Source organism: Cervus canadensis, chromosome 11 (assembly GCF_019320065.1).
Source record: "Cervus canadensis isolate Bull #8, Minnesota chromosome 11, ASM1932006v1, whole genome shotgun sequence".
Lineage (NCBI taxonomy): Eukaryota > Metazoa > Chordata > Mammalia > Artiodactyla > Cervidae > Cervus > Cervus canadensis.
In genome coordinates this window covers 30,213,791-30,236,481 of record NC_057396.1, presented here as the reverse complement: position 1 = coordinate 30,236,481, position 22,691 = coordinate 30,213,791, and the positions used below count along the sequence as shown (strand labels likewise).

Here is a 22,691-nt window from a genome sequence, read left to right as displayed (position 1 = left end):
TTTGCTGCAAAATTCCTTTGTATCCTGAGTGCTCCCTCACCTCTTCAAAGAGGTCCGCCAGAGATATCTGAGAAGCTGCCTCCTAGGCTTGAGTTCTCAGCAAGTCCCCCCTCGAAAAACATAACTCTCAACTTCTGGCTATACTTTTTTTTAATTTTGCTATAATGCATGTGGGATCTTAGTTCCCCAACCCACACTCCCTGCAATGGAAGTGCCCAGTCTTAACCACTGGACCATCAGGGAAGTCTCATGCATTTTTTTTCCAGCCAACACTATCAACAGTATAAAGACAGAGAATCGAGGCTCAGAGTGTTCTTCAACCAAGGTCACCAGCAGAGAAGAGGCAGACCCAGGCAGTGCCAACAGCTGTCACGAGTGAGACATCACTGTGACATGCAGACGGTGACTGGGGTCTCTTTGGTTCCCGGCTGCCCAAGAAGAGGGACTCCCTCTCACACACATCCACACCAGATGCCTGTAGGGATGGGGGTGGTGCTGAGCTCCGCCACCACCGCAGTTGGCAGGAGGAGAGCTGGCGGGCGACAGGGCTCCCTTGGTTTCTTGCCTCTGAAAAGCAAAGCCCTTAGCTCTGAGCATTTTAATCCACTCAGTGAAAAGCAGTTTGAGGCCACCAAGGGTGGGGCACTGACAAAAACCACAGGATAGAATCATGAGGCAGGGTTCTCTTTACTCTCTGGGGCACTTAATCTACTGAACCTCAGTTTTCTCATGAAATTATCAATGTCTGAAACTTAATAGTGATTACGTGTACGGATCAGCTTTGTAATCTCTTAGTTGTTGCTGTTAGTCGCTAAGTTGTGTCTGACTCTGCGACCCCAGGGGTGCAGCATGCCAGCTTCCCTGTCCTTCCTATCTTCTGAAGTTTGCTCAAATTCATGCCTATTGAGTCGGTGATACTATCTAACCATCTCTGTTACCCTCTCCTCCTTTTGCCTGTAGCCCACACGGCTCCTCTGTCTAGTGGAATTCTCCAGGCAAGAATACTAGAGTGGGTAGCCATTCCCTTCTCCAGGGGATCTTCCTGACCCAGGGATTAAACTCAGGTCTCTTGCATTGCAGGTGGATTCTTTACCGTCTGAGCCACCAAGGAAGCCCCTTGAAATCTCTAAAGTGGTCTAAAAAGGAAAGTAGTATTAGGGCATAATAGGGAATTTTCACAGACACTGGGTACAAGGGATTAGAATTACGTTACCAGCCCAATTGAATATATAAGGCCTATTCAGGAATAAAAAGAGATAAACTATTGTTACGTACAACACGGACGAATCTCAAAAACATCAGGAGAGAAGCCAGAAGTAGGCATTGTATGATTCCAGTAGTATGCAAGTCTAGAAAATGTAGACTAATCTCCAGTGACACAAAGCAGGTTGGTGGCTGGTGGCTGCCCAGGGATAAGGGTGGAGAAGGAATTGACCATGTGGAGACACGAGAAACTTACAGGAGTGAAGGACACAAGCAGTCTTGAAGAGGTGAGAAGAGGTGATTCTATGGGTATATTCATTCATCTGTCAAAACTGATCAATCTTTAAGTAAGTTTAGCTTATGGTACATAAATTAGACCTCAGCAAATTTTAAAAAGAATGCATGCTTCCTTTGGAGCCAAATCCTCTGGGTCAGTGCTCCCCAGCTTTTCTGGCACCAGGGACCAGTTTCATAAAAGACAATTTTTTCATACACAGGGGGAGGGGCAGGAAGATGGTTTCAGGATGATTCCGTGTATATTTAATGTGCATTTATTTCTTAATCTAATGCCACTGCTCACCTGACAGGAGGTACCAGTCAGTGGCCCAGAGGTTGGGCACCCTTGCTCTGGGTAGCATGGGAAGTTCACTGGACTTGCAGTTTTAGCCTAAGGCTGTCACAGCAACATAAATAACCAAATGCAGAGTAAGTCCCTTTAAGCCTCAAGTCCCCTCATCTTTAAAATGAAGCTTTTCTCAAGATCAAGAGGGACATTGAGTGCACAGGAGAGCAACTTTCATCTACAAAATAACACACAAATGCAAGGGAGTGGTGCGTGGGCACATGGTAACTGTAGGTGGAATAGAGACTTCCTTGCCCGTCTACCTCTAAGATCCCATTACTCCAAGGGGCCCCTGATTGGTCTCCTCATTCTGCCCAAGATCCCTGGAAAAGCAGCTGCAGCTCCCACCCAGAATTGACCATGATTCAGAGACGCTGGGCTTCCCAGATGACTCAGCAGACACAGAATCCGCCTGCCAACGCAGGAGACACAAGAAATACGGTTCGATCCCTGGGTTGGGAAGATCCTCTGGAGGAGGGCATGGAAACCCACTCCAGTATTCTTGCCTGGAGAGTCCCATGGACAGAGGAGCCTAGTGGGCTACAGTCCATGGGGTCGCAAAGAGTTGGACACAGAGTGAAGCGGCTGAGCACACGTGCACGCAGAGATGCTGAGCTGACCAGGTACTTTCAGGGGATCCAGTGTCCAGCAGCAGGTAAGCTAGAGAAGGCCAGACAAACTGGATACTTGAATTCATCGGTTCTGGAAGATGCGTCTCAATTCCTTGTGTCACCAGCTCGGAACTGCTTTTCTCTTTGGGCAGAGAGACGTAGCTAATGCAGCTGACTGTCCAAAGTCAAAGGCGCTTAGTCCAGCTCTTTCCTTCTGCCACTGTCCTGCGCTTTAGCTGGGCGTTGTTCAAACAGCAATAACGGAACTGCACATGTAAATCCTTGCTGGAGACCCCAACCACCATCTCACCTCTTTCCTTTTCTTTCAATCCAACACAATAATACAACAACCCTATCTACCTGGTCCAGATTCTATTTTTAACTTTTCTAAGTCTCTTCCTGCCCATCAGCTTGTCTGGTCTTCACAAAGCCTTGTTTTGAGTTACACCAAACAGGGATTGCCATGCACAGCAGCTGATCGGGATATTGAGGGAAAGGGATGACACAGAAGACCTAAATTCTCCAAGTATCAGTCAGAAGCTAGGCTAGGATTCGGGGCATCAGACCCTGGCCTTAGTGTTCTTTTGTAAGATTCTATTTCTCAATCATTAGACAGCCATGTGCTCTAGACAAAGTATTAGCCACAGGCAGCCTCAAATAAATGGAACCAAAACAAAAGGCCAGAGTTGTATCAGTTGTGGTGGTTTAGTCACTCAGTAGTGTCCGACTCTTGCAACCCCATGGACTGTACCCTACCAGGTTCTTCTGTTCATGGAATTCTCCAAGCAAGAATAATGGAGTGGGCTGCCCTTTCCTTCTCCAGGGGGTCTGCCCGACCCAGGGATCGAACCCACATCTCCTGCACTGCAGGCAGATTCTTTACCAACTGAGGGGGCCTCCTCAAGTTCACTTGTGGGGTGACGGCTCCCAGAGTTGGCCTCCAGCTGCAGAGTAGAGAAGAAAAAGAGCCTCACTGTCCCCCAGAACCACAGAAAGCAAGTAGGGAAAACAAAGCAACACTCCAAGGGGGTGAGTAGAGGGGGGGATATACGGGAAGACTGGGACTGCCATATACACACGACTACATATAAAACAGGTACCTAATGGGACTCTGATGTATGGTGCAGGGGACTCTACTGGGAGCTCTGGGCTGGCCTATGTGGGAGGGGTTAGATCTCTGGGTATGCCTGGCTGTACACCTGAGGCTGGCACAACATGGTAAATCAACTATACTCCAATTGAAAAAAAAAAAGATACAAAAGACAAAAACAAACCATAAAAGCAACATTCCATCAGAATTCCTCCTGCCTGCTTGGGTGATACAATCAACCCTGTCCTGGCCCCAGGCCTTCCCAGCACACACATACACTCTTCCTTTTCCTTCCAACCAACCTCACTCCAGTCTTGACAAAGCTGGGACTTTATTTTTAGAACTTTGGGGAAAAGGAGGAGCTAAGCACATAGAAAGAAAAAGGAAGGAATAGGCCACTTTGGCCCCTTAAAATCTTCCTTCCGAAGGCCTCCCTGACACCTCCTTGCATTGTGGTTGCATTCGTGTGTGTGCACGCACACACACCATAAAAATGACCACTTCTCAATCCTTCCTCACACAGTGGGCTCTTCTACAGCAGCGTCTAAGTTGGACCAAAGGTCACAGGGTTGGACTGGAAAATACCTAACACAGTTTCAGGGGTATTATGAGCTGGAGGAACATACCCTGAGGTCACCCTGCTTGCTCAGCACTGCTCTCAGTCAAGCACTTAACAAGCATGCATTAATTAATCCTGTTCCCCTCAGAGGAAGCCAGCCAGGCCCTGAGGGCTTGGGTGACTTATTCAAGACCAGAGCGCAAGGCAGGCTGGCAGGGGACCTGGGCTTTGCTGGTGTGGGAGCTCCCTGCAGCCCACCCAGAGCCCAGTGGAAGGGCCCTTCTTGTTGCTGCACAAGACCAGACACAGTCACACCCAGAGGGGAAACCAGAGTCGCCAGCCCTGGCTGCCGCCGTTCCCTCCAAAGGGCCAAGTTCCAGATGTCAGTCTCATCTCTTCTTGAAGCATCACCACAGCCAGGTCTTCCTGAACCCAAGGGACCGCCAACTGTTCCCTCCCGCCATTTCATCACAGTCCAGGCTTAAGGCCTCTCAGAATCGAAGTCGGATATCCTTGCTCCCTATGCTCACAGTTCTCCAAAATGAAGCACCAAGTCTGCTCTCTGGAATCTCAGATGGCCCCGGGGAGAGACCCTCTTCTTACCGACCTGATTAAGTTATGAAGAGGAAGGCTGACCACATCAGCCTCCCTGGGCTTAAGTATAAGAGATGTCAGCCCAGGAAGGAAGTGGACTAGATCACGTGATCACCAAGGGCTCTGACCCCCCGAAACAGAGAATTTGAGGAGACGGAACAGTAAACCCACCTCCCTCCCCAGGATGTTTCATCATGACCCACTCTATCACCTTTTCAGTAAAGAGAGGTGATGTTAGTAATAACAGTAACTCTGATAGGCTAAATAGGGGCTCCTCCCCAAATTTTCATGCCCTCATTCCTGGAACCTGTGCATATTACTTTATGGTTAAAAAAGAGTTTTGCTGATAAGATTAAGTTAAGGATCTTGAGATGGGAAAGATTATCCTGAATTATCTGGGGAGGCTCTAAATGCAACCACTGTGTCTTTATGGGAAAGAGGCAGAGGGAGATTTGACAGAGAAAGAAAGGAAGGCCCTGTGACCACAGAGGCAGAGACTGGAGGAATGCTGCCACAAGCCAAACAATGCTAGCAGACCAGGAGCTACGAGAGGCAAGGAACAGATTCTCCTTAGAACCTCCGGAGGGGGCACAGTCCTGCCAACAACTTGAGTTCAGCCCAGAGATGCTTATTTAAGACTTCTGGCCTCCTCCAAAACTGTGAGAGGATAAATTTCTGGTTTTTTTTTTTAAACCACCCAGAGTGTGGTAATTGGTTACAACAGCCACAAAAGCTAATACAGTGCACGCTTAGTCGCTCAGTCGTGTCCGACTCTTGCAACCCCATAGACAGTAACCTGCCAGGCTCCTCTGTCCATGGGATTCTCCAGGCCAGCATACCAGAGTGGGTTGCCATTTCCTTTGGCAGGGGATCTTCCCAACCCAGGGATCGAACCCAGGTCTCCTGCATTGCAGTCACACTCTTTACTGACTGAGCTATGAGGGAACACTTAAGGATCACTCACTACGTACCAGGCATCACCACTCTAAGCACTTTATCCACTTTAATTCACTACATCCTGGTCCTGGCTCTGAGGCCTGGGATGAGCAGACACGTGCCTGCTCTGAGTGTGAATCCCAGATTCACTGCTCACGGTGGTGAGCCTAAGCAAGTTATGTCACCTCTCTAGAAAACGTCTTTCCCAGTTCATAAAATGGGCACATAATTACCCTTCTCACTGGGCTGCTGGGAGGATTAAATGGATAACAAACATGAAGTGATTAGAACACCATATAGTAAAGGCTAGTTGCCTTCTCAGGTGGCTTGGTAGTAACGAATCCGACTGCTGATGTGGGAGACACAGATGCAGGTTCAATCCCTGGATGAAGGAGGATCCCCTGGAGGAGGGCATGGCAAAACACTCCAGTATTCTTGCCTGGGAAATCCCACGGACAGAAGAACCTGGAGGGCTACAATTCATGGGGGCGACAACAGTCAGAAACGACTTAGCGACTAAACACCACCACCAACAAATAAATGCTAGTTGTATGAGATCTCAAGCCAAAATTGAACAAGCCAAAATTAAACCATCATCCTAATCTATCAGGACATACATGAGGCCTCTTGGACCCATCTATGTAGGAAAAACCCATCAGTGCAGGAAAGAAGATGTCCTATTAAACCACTTTGAAGAGCAAACATGACAGTCTGAAGAATTCAGTTAAGTATTTCCTCTCTTAATTAAGCAATTTAGAATGCTGGCCTCATTTTAGAAAAGGCAGATGCAGGGGGCTATTCTAATTCTGCAGCTTCGACCCACAGACTTCCAACCCCTATGTCCCCTTCTTAGAGACAGCTATGCACATCCATCACAGTCAGGAGGACCTGACTTGCAGCTTCCATGCCTGGCACACCCCTGCAGAGCTCAGTACATCTCCTTCCTGTAACTCTGGCATCAGGAACTGGAGCCCCAGTGATTGGAAGTCAGTGTGAGGCAGAACTGTAAGTCCGTTTTATGGCCTTCCGACCATAGGGTACACTAACCTGTCCCAGCAGGTTGGGTGGAATGATAAAATTAGGAATGAGCTTTGATAAGAGGTTACAGCCAAGTCAGTAAAGAATAAAGGTTTGCCCAGAGGCCAAGTAAGGGAAACCTAGAGCTATCATGTGAAAATAAAAAAACCACTTTAATCAAGTTGGCCCTTTCTGATAAAGTTTGCCTAACTCCCTGTGCAGCTGATGTCATGCAAAGAAGCAAGGATCCCAGGCCTTGTGTCCCGGCCTAAGAAATTTGCATGCGAGGAATAAAGGGGGAAGAAGGACCTGGCCACCCGGCCTTGGCTTCCTTCCAGGCAGAGGTCCAGACTTGGGTGGCCAACCTCCGAAAACTCCTAGGGCCACTGCTACCTTGTCCTGGCGACCAGGCCTCTTACCAGCAGGCTGCTGCGCGCCACCTGCGCGCTCTCAGCTCTGCCCTACCCCACCCTCCAGGAGGAAAAGGGATGAGGGAGGACGCACCCCCTCTTACTCTCAGGCACCCACAGATTCCTGCGCTGCCGTCACCACTGACGAGAACCCAGGTCCCCTGGGGGAACTGCTTCCCCTTCTCATTCCAACCTCCCCATCAATGAACACGCAGCAACCCCTACGCTCCCTGCTCCTACTCCGGAGGGAGACAGAACCCAGAACGACATCCGAAGCCGAAAGCCGCAGCCGCGGGAGCGCCGGGCTCCCGGCCCCGCCGTCCGTCCCTGCCTTCTCCCAGTCAGCAGTGGATCCTCCAGCCAGGCCGGCGTTCAGGACCCAGAGCGTGCCCGAAGCCTCCGTGGGGCCCCGCCTCCCCCGGGGGCTCGGCGCTGGAGACCTCGGGGAGCCCGGGGAGAGAACGGCTTAGCAACACCCGCGGAGGCCTGGCGCCTGCCGCGGTCCCGGGGACTCGAACCCGGTGTCCTCGCCCGGAGGCATCCCGCGCCCTTAGGCACGCCTCGTCGTAGGCATGCCCAGCCAGCCCCCGGCCCAAGCGCTCGGGCGCAGCGCCCTCCCCTGCACCTCCCTCCGGGAGCAGCCGAGTCCCGGGCCGCCCGCGCGCCCAGCCTGCCCCCAACAGGTCGTGGGCAGCGGGGAGCGCGCCTCCCGCCGGGCAGGGGAGGCGAGCCGGAGCGAAGCCGAGGGCCGGCCGCGTGGGGCAGGAGGGGTCGCCGGGGCAGCGAGCTTGGCCACTTACGCGCGGGCTCTGGGGAAGCCCATGGACAGCAGCACGTCCAGCGCCGATCCATGCTTGATGGTCCCGGGGCGCTGCTGGCGGTTCCTCCGCGGGGTGACTTTGCTGTACAGCTCCTCTCTCGCAGCCATGCCGAGTGGGCTGGGGTGGCCGTATTGAGCCATGCTCAGCGGCCAGCCATCGCCCGGGAGGGCGGAGGGCCGGCCCGGGGCAGGGGAGGGGGGCTCGGGGACCCGGAGCCGGGCGCAGGCGGCGGCGCAGGCGGCGCTCGGAGGTTCCCTGGTGTCGAGACTGACGCTTCCTGGTGAGGCCACCGGAGCCAAAACTGCGAGCTGCTTTCTGCCCGGCCGGCCGGCCGCCACTCGGGCCCCGGGTGCCCCCTGCTCGGCGCCCGCAGCAGCCCTCTCTCCTCCGCCCCCTTCCTTCTCCGCTCCCAGCAGTCCGGGAATTTGCAATGAGTAATTTTTGAATGGATCAAAAAGGAAAAGGAGCTTTGTGGGCCGGCTCTGCCTCGCCTGTACCCGGCCCCGCCCCTCTCTTAAAGAGGCAGCGCGGCCCGTGACTGCTCCCGGCTGGGCGCAGGCTGTAAAAGTTCAGGTGCTTCTGGGCAGAGAATTGGAACCAGCAAGGGCTGCCTGTGTACGCTGGTTCCGGAGAGTCACTACCAGTTCTCCAGGTTCTCCATGGCTTCCTTCCGGAGCCATCCGGGGCCTCAAGACACCAGATCAACCCATTTCAAGTTTCCTGTGGTTCTAGATGGGGTTATTAGTGGAAATTGGGCAAACTGATGGATGACATGAATGGACCAGAAGGCCAAGTCATAGCATCCAGATAAAAGGGTTTGCTTCCCAGAGACCGTGCAAGACCCAGAGGATTGTTAATGGCAGCTGGAGACCAAGTTCCCGTCAGCTGGCCAAGGAATCACGCTGAAGACCTTCTGTGTTCTCCATGATGGGCCATGGGATTTCCCAGGCAAGAATACTGGAGTGGGTTGCCATTTCCTTTTCCAGGCTATTTTCCCAACCCAGGGATTGAACCCAGGTCTCCCGCGTTGCGGGCAGATTCTTAACCATTTGAGCTACCGGGGAAGCGACAAGGGAGGGAGAGAACTGCAGAAAGAAGAGGAAGGGGAAGATGAAAGGAGGAAGAAGGCGGAGAGGAAGGAAGTGGGATGTGGAGGAGGGTGGGGGAGCAGGAACTGAGAAGGAACACTTTGTAATTGTAAGTGGTGTTCGGCGCCGAATGGGTTGATTTTCAATAGCGAAAGAGTACCCTGTCAGTAAAAGCATTCAAAGAAAGACTGCTTCATCACTACTCAGTGGTGACAAGTAAGTTGCATCATAGGTTTGCCCAAACTACTCCCACCTCAAAGAGGTGGAAGTCCTAACCACTCCTCTCTCCCCACAGCTCCACACCATGAATTTGGCTTGGGGATGTTAAAGCTGTTTCATTCAGAGACAAATTTATGGTCCTCAGTTAGCTAGGAGGACCCTGCTCGGTATAATGGAAAAGGCACAGACTAAATCCTAGCTGCTCTTTTTCAAGTAATGATTATACTACCACCTAATATTTGTTTATTAGGCTCTCATATGTGTCAATCACTGTGTTCAGGATAATAAATGAATTAACTCATTTAATTTTTATGACCCTATGGTGCGTGTATAATTATTATCCCAGTTTACATACAACAGCCCAGAGAGGTTGAGGAAGATGGTACAGATGACACGTCAGAGCCAGAGCTTTTGGTGCCTTGGACAAGTTGTTTCTGCCCTCTACAGCCCCAAGTCCTTATCTGTATGTATCATAGTAACTAGCCTTACACAGGGCTGGGCTCTCCAAAAATGTCAGTTCCTTCCCCTGCCTGGAGCGTGGAGGTAGGGCTGATGACCAGCTTTCAAGGAACAGCTTTTTGATGTTGCTTTCTAAAGCATCTAAGGGTTTTACCAGGGGAAATGACACAGCTTAATTCTCTTAGCCCAGAATATAGTTTTCTGAAAAATATCCAGCAGTGTTTGGAAGTGGGGAGATAAGGACTATGGGGCTTAAGCAACAATGTGAATAGTTCTATCTGCTGCTGTGTAAGGGATGAGGAAAAAGTTCATACTTCCTGGGTGGGGGCCTCTGCCTAAGCAGAAGTGTCCTGAAGCCATGCAGAGGGGCCTCTCCTGGGCACAGAGAAAAGAGACAAAACTGGGCTGGGGAAACCATATCTAGCGGACTAGCCTCCTTGGGATGGGTTTGGTAAAGGGCACTGGGTCTTACCTGATATTCTGAACTTCTTCCAAAACCTTGGGTTGAGAGTTAAATGATCAGAAACCTAGTCAAGCGATACTGTCTTGTGGAAGCAGTTTGTAAACCATAAGTATCGATACTACATAAATAACTGAAATTTACTGAAAATTCACTACACATTGATGCTGTTCTTAGCTTCTTACACAAATAACTTAATCCCTTGACAAGGCAATAAAGTAGGTACCACCATATTATCATTGGCCACTTTACAAATGAAGATGTTGAAGCAGACAGAGAGCAAGAATCTTGTCCAAGATCACATGGCCAGTAAGTGATTTGAACTCTTAAAATTTGTCCATACAACCACTTACTGTTGTTATGATGATGATGAAGAGAGGCCAACTAGTAAAATAACATGTTCAAATAATAAACTTTTTGACTCCTCCTGTTACCAAGCCGAATTTGAGTTGACTCACTAAACGTGTAGCCAAGCCATTCTACTGACACTGTGGTAAAGGAAAGTGTAATAAGTCCCCTACATACGAATGAGTTCCGTTCCAAGAGTAAGTCCAATTTGTTCATAAGTCAATAAGGTTAGTCTAGGTACCCAACTAACACAATTGGCTATGTAGTACTGTACTGTAATAGGGTTATAATATTTCTCATACAAATAATACATAAAAACAAACACCAAAAGTAAAATAATTTTAATCTTACAGTTCACTACCTTGCAAAGTACAGTAGTACAATAGTTGGCATTTCTTAGCACTATGAGCTACATCATTGCTGCTTATTCTTGCTTCTGGACATCCTGGGTTTGAAATATACTGTACTACTGTACTCTATACGGTCCTGTATGGTAAAGTGCAACAAGCACAACCACTCTAAAGGATACACACATGGGGCCATGTACGTCAGACACATGAACTAACTTACATGATTGGACTTGTGAATGGACGTACATTCGCATCTTTGAAAGTTCTCAACTTGGAGGTTCATATGTAGGGGACTTACTGCTTAGCATTTATTGCAAGGCGCCAAGCAAGGGAGTTGGGAGATAAGCCCCAGATCCACTCCAATTTGATCTTTGAGTGAGAGCTTTTTGTTTTTGTTTTTTTAAGAACAAAAAGACTGGGCTTAATTGTCATCTTGTGACATTTCTGTGGCATTTCTCGGAGTCAGGATGTCTCTGTCTTACAATTCTCTGGCCAGGTGGTCCATGGCTTAGGGGGCTTGTTAGCTCATCTTGCCCTGGAGAAACCCGAGTTTGTTAATGATGGTATCTAATGATACAACAGCAATTTTATCAGCATCGATGTTATCAATAACAGCAATTTTAGTCATCTGACTCTTGTTGACTAGGGTTCAGTTAGCCCAAGACTGAAGTCTGTGGGGCGAGAAAGGGAATAAAGTGTTGTATAGAGAAATGAGCCATAAACTTGGTAAGGGATGGAGGAGGCAATGGCAACCCACTCCAGTGTTCTTGCCTGGAGAATCCCATGGACTGAGGAGCCTGGCAGGCTACAGTCCGTGGGGGTCTCGAAGAGTCAGACACGACTGAGCGACTAACACTACTACTACTACCTGGTAAGGGAACTTGGTTTTATGGAGACTCAGTTTCACTCCTCTGTCCCTTGACACAGAATTGTAGATCTCTGTTTCCTCTCGAAAAATTGAACTGTTTTTCTCCCTCCTCTAGGCAAACTGTGAGAGGAAATGATGGGTATAAAAATAGTTTTAGGTAGCCTGGGAAAAGCACTGTGGAAAACCAGACACCTTAGATGCAGACAGTTGCGTTTGGGGTACTTTTACCAACATCTCCATCTGAGGACCTCACCCTTCAGCCAGGGGCCAGCGATCATTTTATTTAAGATAGCTGCCCTCAGTTCTTCACAGAGTAAGGTGCTGGCAATTAAGATGCATTGTGCTTCAATTGTATTGACTTTGAAGAGCTAGGGAAAGCTTTATAAAAGTCCGTATTGTTATATCACAGAGAGAAGAGGAACCACTATTCATTAGACAGGGTGTCTGACAGCAGTGGGAGGTGGGAGGGGCCCCGCACGGTGAGGAAGCTGACACATCAGCTTCAAGCTCCTTCAGAAGGGAAGCAAGTTGTCAGCTTCCCCTGCATCCACGAGTCGAGTCAGAATCCTTCCTGAACTACAAACCTCTTTCTCTCTTTTATTCCTTTTTTTCTAAGTCATGCCGCATGGCTTGCGGGATCTTAGTTCCGCAACCAGGGATCGAACCCAGGCCCTGTGCAGCCAAAGCCGTGAATGTTAACCACTGAACCTCCAGGTGCATGTGTACATGCTAAGTCACGTCAGTCGCGTCTGGCTGTGCGACTCTATGGACTGTAGCCCGCCAGGCTTCTCTGTCCCCGGGATTCTCCAGGCAAGAATACTGGAGTGGGTTGCCATGCCCTCCTCCAGGGGGTCTTCCCAACCCAGGGATCAAATCCACGTCTCTTTCATCTCCTGCATTGGCAGGCAGGTTCTTTACCGCTAGTGCCACCTGGGAAGGCCCCGACCTCCAGGTGAGTCCCCACAAACCCTTCTGTTCTTGATGTGGCAGCCCTTCCAACATGGCCATAAGGATGCCAGAATGAGCCCAGTTATTAGTAACTGCACTCATAATTTCTGAAAGCGAGTCCTGTGTCTTTCCCTTCTGCTTCTCTCTGCCCTTGAGGAAAGATCACGTGATCCCTTCAAGCACAGGCAGTAAAGTCTGCAGAATGTCTCCGGTCCCCAGAGTTCAGATATTGAATCACTGGGATGCCACTGGCCCCTAGAGGTCAAGGGGATTCTTCATGATCAGAAGATTTTGACACTATCTGGTAAGGAAAGAAAACAAGCACCAGAGGAAGGTTCCAGAACTGGGAGTCAGGCTGTAACTTAGATATTTTCTCTGCCCCTCTCTGGGCCTTAGCTTCCTCCTCTGCCGAATGAGGGCTTCACTTAAGCTAGTGGCTCCCAGGACTTTGCCCAGGGACCCTCAGGGACTCTTGTGGGAGGAGGATGGTGTTATCAACTGAAAGTCAGGGTGGGCAAAGCATGGTATCCTCTCCTCCCTTCCTCTTTTTGAATTGGGTACATTTAATCAGTTGTATGTCTTGGGGGTTTTATGTAAGGTTTTCCATGGGAAGATGGTTTACAGGATCAAAAAACATTTTGCAAAAGACTGAACTAGATGATCTTTAATGCCCAATTTAGTTCTGAGAGACCATAATTTAACAGGAGAGAAAGCAGAGGGGAATGGAGTGGGATTGGTGAGCAGGGGCCGGAGTGGGGGGGCGGGGGGGCCCAAGGTAGCTGGGAAGGGAGGGACAGGTGAGGAATGGGGTGAGGGCAAAGGAGAAGGGTCCACACAGCTCGAATGTTAAGGTGAAACAGACTTTAAAAAGTCAAGCTGTTGTATCATAGGATATCACTTATATGTGGAATTGAAAAAAATGATACAAATGAACTTATTTACAAAACAGAGACTCACAGACATAGAAAACAAACTTATGTTACCAAAAGGGAAATGGGGAGGGGGAAAGGATAAACTAGGAGGTTGGGCTTAACATACATACACTACTATATATATATAAAATAGTAAACAACAAGGACCTACTGTACGGCACAAGGAACTCTACTCAATACCCTGTAATAACCAATGAGAAAAGAGTATGAAAAGCAAGATATATATATATATATATGGATGGATGAATCACTGTGCTGTACATGTGAAACTAACATGATATTGTAAATCAACTATACTTCAATAAAAAGGAAAAAAAGTTCACATTATTTCCACCACTAGAGGAAATAATAGTTGCGTGACTTGGTAGAATGCTACAGTGGATATCATATTGCAATATAAATGTATCAAATCGATATGTATTTATACCTTAAATGTCTACTATAGGTTAATTATATCTCAATAAAAAATAAAATTTAAATTTAAAAGAGTCATATCATTTCTACTGTGTCCCAAAGCACAGTTACAATAGCTCGAAGGACCTGGAGATTGTGACCACTTCACAGTCTTGAATTTGCCCATAGAACTTGGCACAGTGCTTATACTCACACAATTATTGATGGGTTGTTGAATCTGCAAAGCCATGTTATCTGGTAGGAAAAGGTAAGACTGAAACAAAGTTTGGAGCATCACTCCAAAACCAACAAAAATCTTGTATTTTTCTCCTATGTTGAAAAAATTAAGATCTCTCCCTCAGTTGCAAAAGGAAGAGAAAGCACAGGGAGTCTATTTTCACTTCTTTTCATCCATCTCTGAACAATAATCCCAGTGGGTCTATTTTGGAATCCTCATAGGAGATACTCCATTGTCTGTGCTTCCTCCTTGGATAGGCCTCATCCCAAATGTCACTGCTGAAGGCTCTGTGTCCCTGACTTGCCACGTGACAATAGGCGTGTTAGGAAATAAACAGTACAAGCTTAAAAAAAGGCTTATTCCTCTTCTCACACAACTTCTCTTTTTATATACAAAAGGAAATGTACGGGACTTCCCTGGTGGTCCAGTGGTTAAGACTTGACCCTGCCAATGCAGGGGGCATGGGTTCAAACCCTGGCTGGGGAAGTTCTTCATGCCATGTGGGCCATCCAAAAAAAAGAAATGTATAGGCAACATACAAATGTACAGGTTTCCTTGGTGGCTCAGTGGTTAAGAATCTGGCAGCAATGCAGGAGATGTGGGTTCAATCCTTGGGTCAGGAAGATCCCCAGGAGAAGGAAACAGCAGCCCATTCCAGTATTCTTGCCTGGAGAATCCACGGACAGAGGAGCTTGGTGGGTTACAGTCCATGGGGTCGTAAAGAGTCGGACACGACTGAGCAACTTGCACAGGCAACATAAGGGGGAAATTTTATTTATAAAAAATAGAATAAAATTAAGTAGCTATAAAAACCTAGGTATGTGGAAACAAAAACAACAACAACAACAAAAAAAAACAGGCAAAAATAACCTCCAAACCCTAAAAGAGTGGAAATAGCAGCCATGGACCGAAATACTTGGAAAAATAATTTTTACCATTTAAAAATTCAGAACAGTTTCGGGGGTTACAAGATACAATTTTTGAATATTTATGTTTAAAAATGGAAGTTTAAAACTTTATAGAATGCATTTTAATGAATCTTTGTGAGGCTGTATACATTGATGTTAGATATATTTCCAAATCATGCATAATACATAATGTCAACATAAATAACTTATGACCTATACAAATAGGGGAAGTTTTGTAATCAGTAGAATAATACTCTGGTCAGTTAGCTATTTCTTCCATCTTCATTCTGGAAATTAAAATACTAAAAGTGCCAGTTGTTGCCTCCCCACCTATGTGCCTGTCCCATCGTCTCCCCAGCCACCCTAGAAAGTGTTTAGCTATATTTTATGACGCTTTCCCTTCTAGGACTGAGTTAAGGTTTGGGAATGTAGGATAATTTACCTCTGTTTTCTCATCTTTCAAAGGGAAATAACAAGATATACTTCATAGGGTTTTGTGATAATTAAGTGAATTGTGAATATGAATATACCAAACAAAGTGACACATGCTTGCTGAAGCCATAATAAAACTGTTTATCCCTGTGTCCTACTCAGCTTCCTATTCTCATGACATTTGTGCAGTTTCTTTGTTTCATCAGAATTTAGGACTGTAGAATTAGATTAATCATAATCCATGGTCCATATGTGGTTCAATTTTGGCCACCTAGCTACTTATTTAATCAGTTCATTTTTATAATACAATCAGTTCAGTTCAGTCGCTCAGTCGTGTCCAACTCTTTGCATCCCCATGGACTGCAGCACGCCAGGCTTTGCTCTCCATCACCAACTCCCAACTCCCAGAGCTTGCTCAAACTCATGTCCATTGAGTTGGTGATCCTATCCATAAGCACCCACAAAACTTTCACCTGAAACAAAAGTTAAGACCTTGACAGTAACTAATATCTTACCAAATGACCACAATCTACTCCAACAAGCCTATTCCTTGCCTTCCCATACTCTAGGTGGCTTCATCCAATATTCTATGTTCATCATTCCCTTCTATTCCTTTTCATATAATCTTATTGAATCTATGAAAGTGAAAGTCGCTTAGTCATGTCCAACTCTTTGCGACCCCATGGACTATTCTCTAGGCCAGAATACCGGAGTGGGTAGCCTTTCCCTTCTCCAGGGGTTCTTCCAAATCCAGGGATTGAACCCAGGTCTCCCGCATTGCAGGCAGATTCTTTACCAGCTGAGCCATAAGGGAAGCCCTAGTGAATCTTTAAATATCATAAAGAATATTCTTAAAGAAATTTTTAGCTGTTTTTTTGAAAAAATTTTTAAGAATTTTTTCACTCTTTACTGAATTTGTTAAAGTCTTTATTGAATTTGTTCAGTATTGCTTCTGTTTTATGTTCTGTTTTGTTTTTTGGCCATAGGACATGTGGGATCTTAGCTCCCCAACCAGGGATGGAAATTGTGCCCCTTGCATTGGAAGAAGAAGTCTTAACCAATGGGCCATCAGGGAAGTCCCTTTGCAACCTTTTTATTTTAAGTGTACTGTGGTTGATTTACAATGTTGTGCTACTTAGAGGTGTATATATAGATATATATAGATATATATATATATATTTTTTTTTCAGATTCTTTTCTCTTACAGGTTATTGCAAAATATTGAACATAGTTCCCTGTGCTATACAGTAGTCCCTTGTTGGTTATCTATTTTATATATAGTAGTGTTAGCTGTTCTGATATAATAGAGTATAATGCTGTTTGTAATCTTTTGAGATTTGCTTTTGGTTTTTTTGCTCAATAGTACATAGCTAAGGTATATAACTGAAATATATTCATACTGATGACTATAGGGTAGTCCATTGGTTTGGTTGCTGTATAATTCAACAATTATTCACTGAGCACCTACTATGTATGTGCTGAAGACAAAGTCCCTCTTCCCAAGGATCCTACATCCTAGTGGGAAGCAACAGATAGTGAGTAAATGTAAATTCCATACAATGATAAGTGCTATAAAGAAGGAAAACAGAGTGATGTGCTTAGAAGTAACTGAGGGTGGGAAACTCCTCTAGCAAAAGTGAGTTGGGAAGGTCACCTGTGTGGAGGCGACCTCAGAGCTAAGATATGAATAATCAGAGGGAAGCAGCTGAACAAAGAGGTGGAGGGGGAGACTTGCAGGCAGTGGGCACAGAAAAATACAAACCCTTCAAAGGTGAAAATACTCAAAGGCACATAAAAGAGGCCAGAGAAGCTGAAGCACAGGGAAGGAGGAGAGAATGAAGACCTGCAGTGGGTGTGCAGAGCCAGTTCCCACTTCCAGGGCAGAGCTCATTGTTTCAGGAATACCTGGAACCTTTCATCAAATCATTATTAGCAGGAAATCAGCCATGGTGAGAGTATTTACACCATGGAAATTGGCAAATGCTTCCCCACGGCTTCTTCCCCATGGCCCTGAGAGTCAGGGGGTAGGGTAAGGTGGGGGAGCAGAAAAGACAATTGAACAGATACAGTCAAAGAATTGCTTCACCTCTCAGCACCCAATCTCAAAGTGCCACCATGAGAATTAAATGAGTTGGTTCATCCAAAGCACAGGGTGGAGGAAGAGTGCTCAGTGACCACAGAGCACTTGCCTGCGCCTGCCAATTTTCCTACTCCTTCTCCAGCTTCCCTACCCTGCAACCATCTGGTCATGATGCTCCTAGGAGGAAAAAGAACAAACATATGTTGAGTGGTCACTATAGGCTAGGACTCTCACATGTTGTTATTTCACACCATCAGCAATACTGTCAGGGAGATAACTACATGGGAAATTTACTGATAAACCTATTGAGGTTCAGAGAGGTTGGGTAACATGCCCAAGGTCTCACAGCTGCTAAGCGGTGAACTGGCATTGAAAACTAAGACATCAGTGTGACTTTCCCAGTGGTCCAGTGGCTAAGACTCCGTGGCTAAGGGAACTAGATCTTGCATGCTGCAACTGAAGATTCTGCATGCTACAATGAAGATCAAAGATCCTGGCATAGCCAAATAAAATAAATATTTTTTTTAAAAAAGAAAGATTTCCTTGGTGGCTCAGTGGTAAAGAATCTGCCTGCCAATGCAGGAGAGATGGGTTCAATCCCTGGTTGGGGAAGATCCCACATGCTGCAAAGCAACTAAGCCCATGTGCTACAACTACTGAGCCTGTGCTCAATAGCACATGTGCTGCAAACACTGGGCCCACATGCAGCCAACTACTGAAGCCTGTGTGTCCTAGCGCCTGTGCTCTGCTACAAGAGAAGCCACTGTAATGAGAAGCCTGCACACCACAACTAGAGAAAGGCCTGCACAGCAATGAAGACCCAGCACAGCCAAAATAAATAGATAAATAAAATTATAAAAAAAAATAAAATAAAAGCAACTGGTATCTCCATTTAAAAGAAAAAAGAAAAATAAGACATCGGAATCTAGCTTCAGGGCATATTACAATTAACCTTCATTCATTAATATCAGTTAAAACATTTTAATAGGCAACTCATTTGAGGGGATGATTTATTTGGATATACTGTTAAATGAACCACAGACTTGCTTGAGACTGTTAGAAGATGTGTGAGTAAAAGGGGTTGCAGCAGATCTGGGATTGAAGTAACCTTTGCTAAACTCATCGTCAGGTGACTAACAAGTAAAAGACAAAATTTTTCCTTTCAGTAGCTCTTTCCATCTACAGTAAGTGGCTGCCTGCTATATGCAGTGGGCTCAAAGATAGAGGTGGGTTCAAGGTTTGCCAGGTCTAGTGGGAGACAAGCATGATTAGACCATGAGAAAACAGGATGATTAAGAGACAGAGGTTTCCTTGAATTGTGACAGGGGCCACATGGTGGAAAGGTGGGTGGGAAGGCTTCCCAGAGAATGTGATGTCTGAGCTGGATGTTGAAAGATGAATGAAGGCCCATCAGAAGTGGAATGAGAAAGTAGGGGTGGGATGAGGCTGAGTAGAAACAGAAGGAAAGAAAGGATGTTCTAGGCTGAGAAAATGCCAAGTGCAAAGGCCAAAGACGGGAGAGATCTGGTCATCTTGAAAGATCATCTTGGAAGATCATCTTGGAAGCCCGGCATGGCAGAAGCACACGGCTTGGAGGAAATGGAAGAGATTCAGATGATAGATCAGGGTTGGAGAATTTGGGTTACTACAGAACCAGACTTCTTTATAGGTAATGTTTCCCTGCCTGATGTAAGCCCAGCTTTGATACCCTATTGGGAAATTCATCACCACCCAATGACTGGATGAATAATACAAAACCATTTAGAAACTGTGGTGTTATGGTCTGAAATTTTATGTTCTCCCAAAATTAATATGTTGAAATCCTAATCTGTAAAGTGATAGGATTAGGAGGAGGGGCTTTGGGGAGGTAATTAGGTCTTGAGAGTAGAGTCCTTATGAATGGGATTAGTGCCCTCATAAAAAAGACCCCAGAGAGCTCCCTTGCCCCTTCCGTCATGTGAGGACACTGGGAAGGCTGCAACCCAGAAGACTCTCACTTGACTATTCTGACATCGTGATCTTGGACCTCCAGCCCCCAGAACTATGAAAAGTAAATTTCTGTTGTTTATAAGCCACCCAGTATATGGTATTTTGTTACAGGAGCTCAAACAAATGAAGACACAAGGGAAAATCAGCATGACATCTCAAAATACTACTCATTCTTCACACTCAATCAAAGTACTGAAATTTCCAAGAAGTCTTCTCAGGCCCCCAGCTTCTGAAACTCAGAGCACATTTCTTCTTTTTTTTCAGAGCACATTTCAAACTTAAAATCTCAAGGATAATTTACAATATCCTGCCCTTTCTTTTCCTTCACTTTTTCATTCAAGTATAAATGCTTTATAAAATATAGAAGCAATACAGTGAGGTATTTTTTTAATCATAAAATTAATGTCAATCAGATAAAGAAGGAAAAACAATCACTTCAGACAGAAGCGATCAACAGTTACATTTTCTTCCATTGATTTTTAGTAAAATAAATGATCAGTGCTCAGGCCTAGGCAAATTAGTTATAAATTACTGAGAGTGGAGATTGCTCACTATCACTATATCCTTTTTTAAAATATTTATTTACTTATTTGGCTATGCTGAGTCTTAGTTGTGGCATGCAGGATCTTTAGTTGTGGCATGTGAACTCTCAGTTGTGGCATGCAGACATTAATATTTTTACCTCCCATGTGAACTTAAATGTTTGTCATTGATGGAGACAATTCTCAATGAATTAACAACTCCCAGCTAGTTGGGAGCATGGCATAAGCCTGAAGAGTCTGTTAAGATAGATTTGCTTGAAAATTTGTGCCCTGAGTGAACAGTGTTGTAAAAAAGCCTGGAAGAGAAGATGGCACAGCCAGCCTTGTCATCTTCAAAATTACAGGACAAGTCTTTCCACAAATGTGAGTCTTTAGAGTGGAGACCATCAGTGCTGGCTAGTCTTGTGGGGATTCTGGATCCATCTCTGGGGGTGGGTGACCGGATTATCACCTGAAAAATAAAAGCTAAATGTATACAGCAAGGAACAGACCACCCTTTTTCCCCTCTCTTCCTTTCTTCCTAAAGTCCCCTGAGCAAAACAGATTATCCATCTCTTGAGGAATCTGAATGTTGTTCATTGCTGTGGCTACTGTGAAAAATTATCACACTCTGGGTGGCTTAAAACAAGAGAAATGTATTCTCTCACGGTTCTAGAGGCCAGAAGTCCTGAGTCAGAGTCACTGGGCTGAAATCGAGGTGTCAGCAGGGCTGTACCCCTCCCAGATCCTTTAGGGGAGAATCCATTCCCTGCCTCTTCCGTCTTCTGGTGGCTACGGGCATTTTTTGGCTTGTGGCTGCATCCCTCTGGTCTTGAAGGCAGCATCCTCAAATCTCTCTCGGCTTTGTCTTCACATCAACTTCTCCTCTTAAGTGTCTGTCTGAAATCTCCTTTCCCTTACAACAATCCTTGTGATTGTATTCAGGGCCCACCTGGAAAATGCAGGATAATCTCTCCATCTCAAAACCCTTAATTTCATTCCTTCTGTGAAACCTCTATTTTCCTTACCAAGAAACATTTTACAGGTTCTAGAGATGAGGGCCTGATACCTTTGGGTGGTCATTATTTAGTCCTCCTACACTAGCAGTTCTTGGAGCAATTCACTGATTCACTGTGAGGCTGCATGAACTTCAAGGTTCAAGAGAAGCTTTTTGAGGGGGACTTTCCTGGTGGTACAGTGGTTAAGACTCTGCCTTCCAATGCAGGGGACGTGGGTTCGATCCCTGGTTGGGGAACTAAGCTTGCCTGCCCCAGGAGATAAGCCTGCATGCTACAATGAAGAACCCATGTGCTGCAATGAAGACCCACCAGAGCCAAAATAAAGAGGAAAAAGTAAAAAGAGAGAGACAGAGAAGTTTTTTCAACTGCACGATCTGGGTTAATGGGAGCAGACAGATAATGGGGAGGGGCAGAAAATGAGTAAGAAAGTTCATACTTTCTCAATATTTTTGGAAAAGGCCCCTGTCCTTAATTTACGTTGTTTCCCCTGCCTGCAGCTCTTCCTTCCCTGACCTCTTCTAAGGGGACTTACCTGAGCTCACCTGCCTGCCTTGCGTATACTGCATCGATGAAATCTGCAACTCACTTTGTCTTCTGTTTCCCTTTTATCATAGCACTAAGCGCAGTGAAAGGCATTTCATATACCTAATGTTTACCTCCAGGGGACAGTGTGAGCTCCATAAGGCTCAATGTGCCTTACCCAGAGCTGTGCGCTCAGTAGGCACTTAATAATTGCTCCTGAATTTACTTGAATTGCATTCCAGCTGAGAGGAGAGATGCCCTGATAGCACATGTGCAATTGCATTTCCTTGCTTCCCTGATCTTGAGACCAAGGCTAAGAAACTCTCTCTCCCACCCCACTGGCTGGACTGGCTCAGAGCCCTGGCCTGAACCTCGCCTCTCTCTCCTTCAGTTTCCTTGGTGATTAGACAGATCCTAGTTCACATCTCCAGTTCATGCTGTGAGTAAGCTCAAAGCAAGTCTCCTTAAAGCCATCCTTATGGAAAAGTCTGTCTAAGGACCACACACCAGAAGTGGAGCCCCTGTGACCAGAGGCTTATAGGGGTTATGGAGGGAAGAATGGCCTTCTTTGAATAGGTGGCCTGAACCAGGAAGAGAGGTGATATTTAGGCAAACCTCCACTGTTCAATGGAAGGACGGTCTGGGAAACGTGTCTTTTCTAAAAAATATTTTATTTATTTATTTAGCTGCACCAGGTCTGACTTGTAGCACTCAGGATCTTTGATCTTTGTTGTGACATGCGGGATCTTTAGTTGTAGCATGTGGGATCTGGTTCCCTGACCAGGGATGGAACCCCGAACCTCCTGCATTGGGAGCATGGAGTCTTAGCCACTGGACCACCAGGGAAGTCCTGGGACATACACGTCTTTACATGACAAGTGCCTCTGTTCTTTTAGGCGCTGGCTTTGACATTAGTGACTGCACCACCACCACCCCCATCTAGCTACTTGTGGGGGCTCCTGGGGCTGCATCCAGCATGAGTGTGGATGGAGCCTGCAGACCAACCCTAGAAGTTTCCTCATGGCTGGTTCTCTGCTTACTAGTTAGAAGCTCC

At 46.3% G+C, this 22,691-nt stretch overlaps 1 protein-coding gene across 1 annotated transcript in view; it reads right to left on the bottom strand.

Annotated features, from left to right (window-relative positions):
- The window catches only part of UBASH3B (ubiquitin associated and SH3 domain containing B), a 150,897-nt gene extending 142,514 nt beyond the window's left edge, over nucleotides 1-8,383 (bottom strand). Inside the window, exon 1 of the mRNA XM_043481080.1 lies at nucleotides 7,843-8,383. Coding sequence (XP_043337015.1) covers nucleotides 7,843-8,003 — 161 coding nt within the window. The 5' untranslated portion in view covers nucleotides 8,004-8,383. The remainder of the gene's footprint in view (nucleotides 1-7,842) is intronic.
- Nucleotides 8,384-22,691: the final 14,308 nt, after the last annotated feature.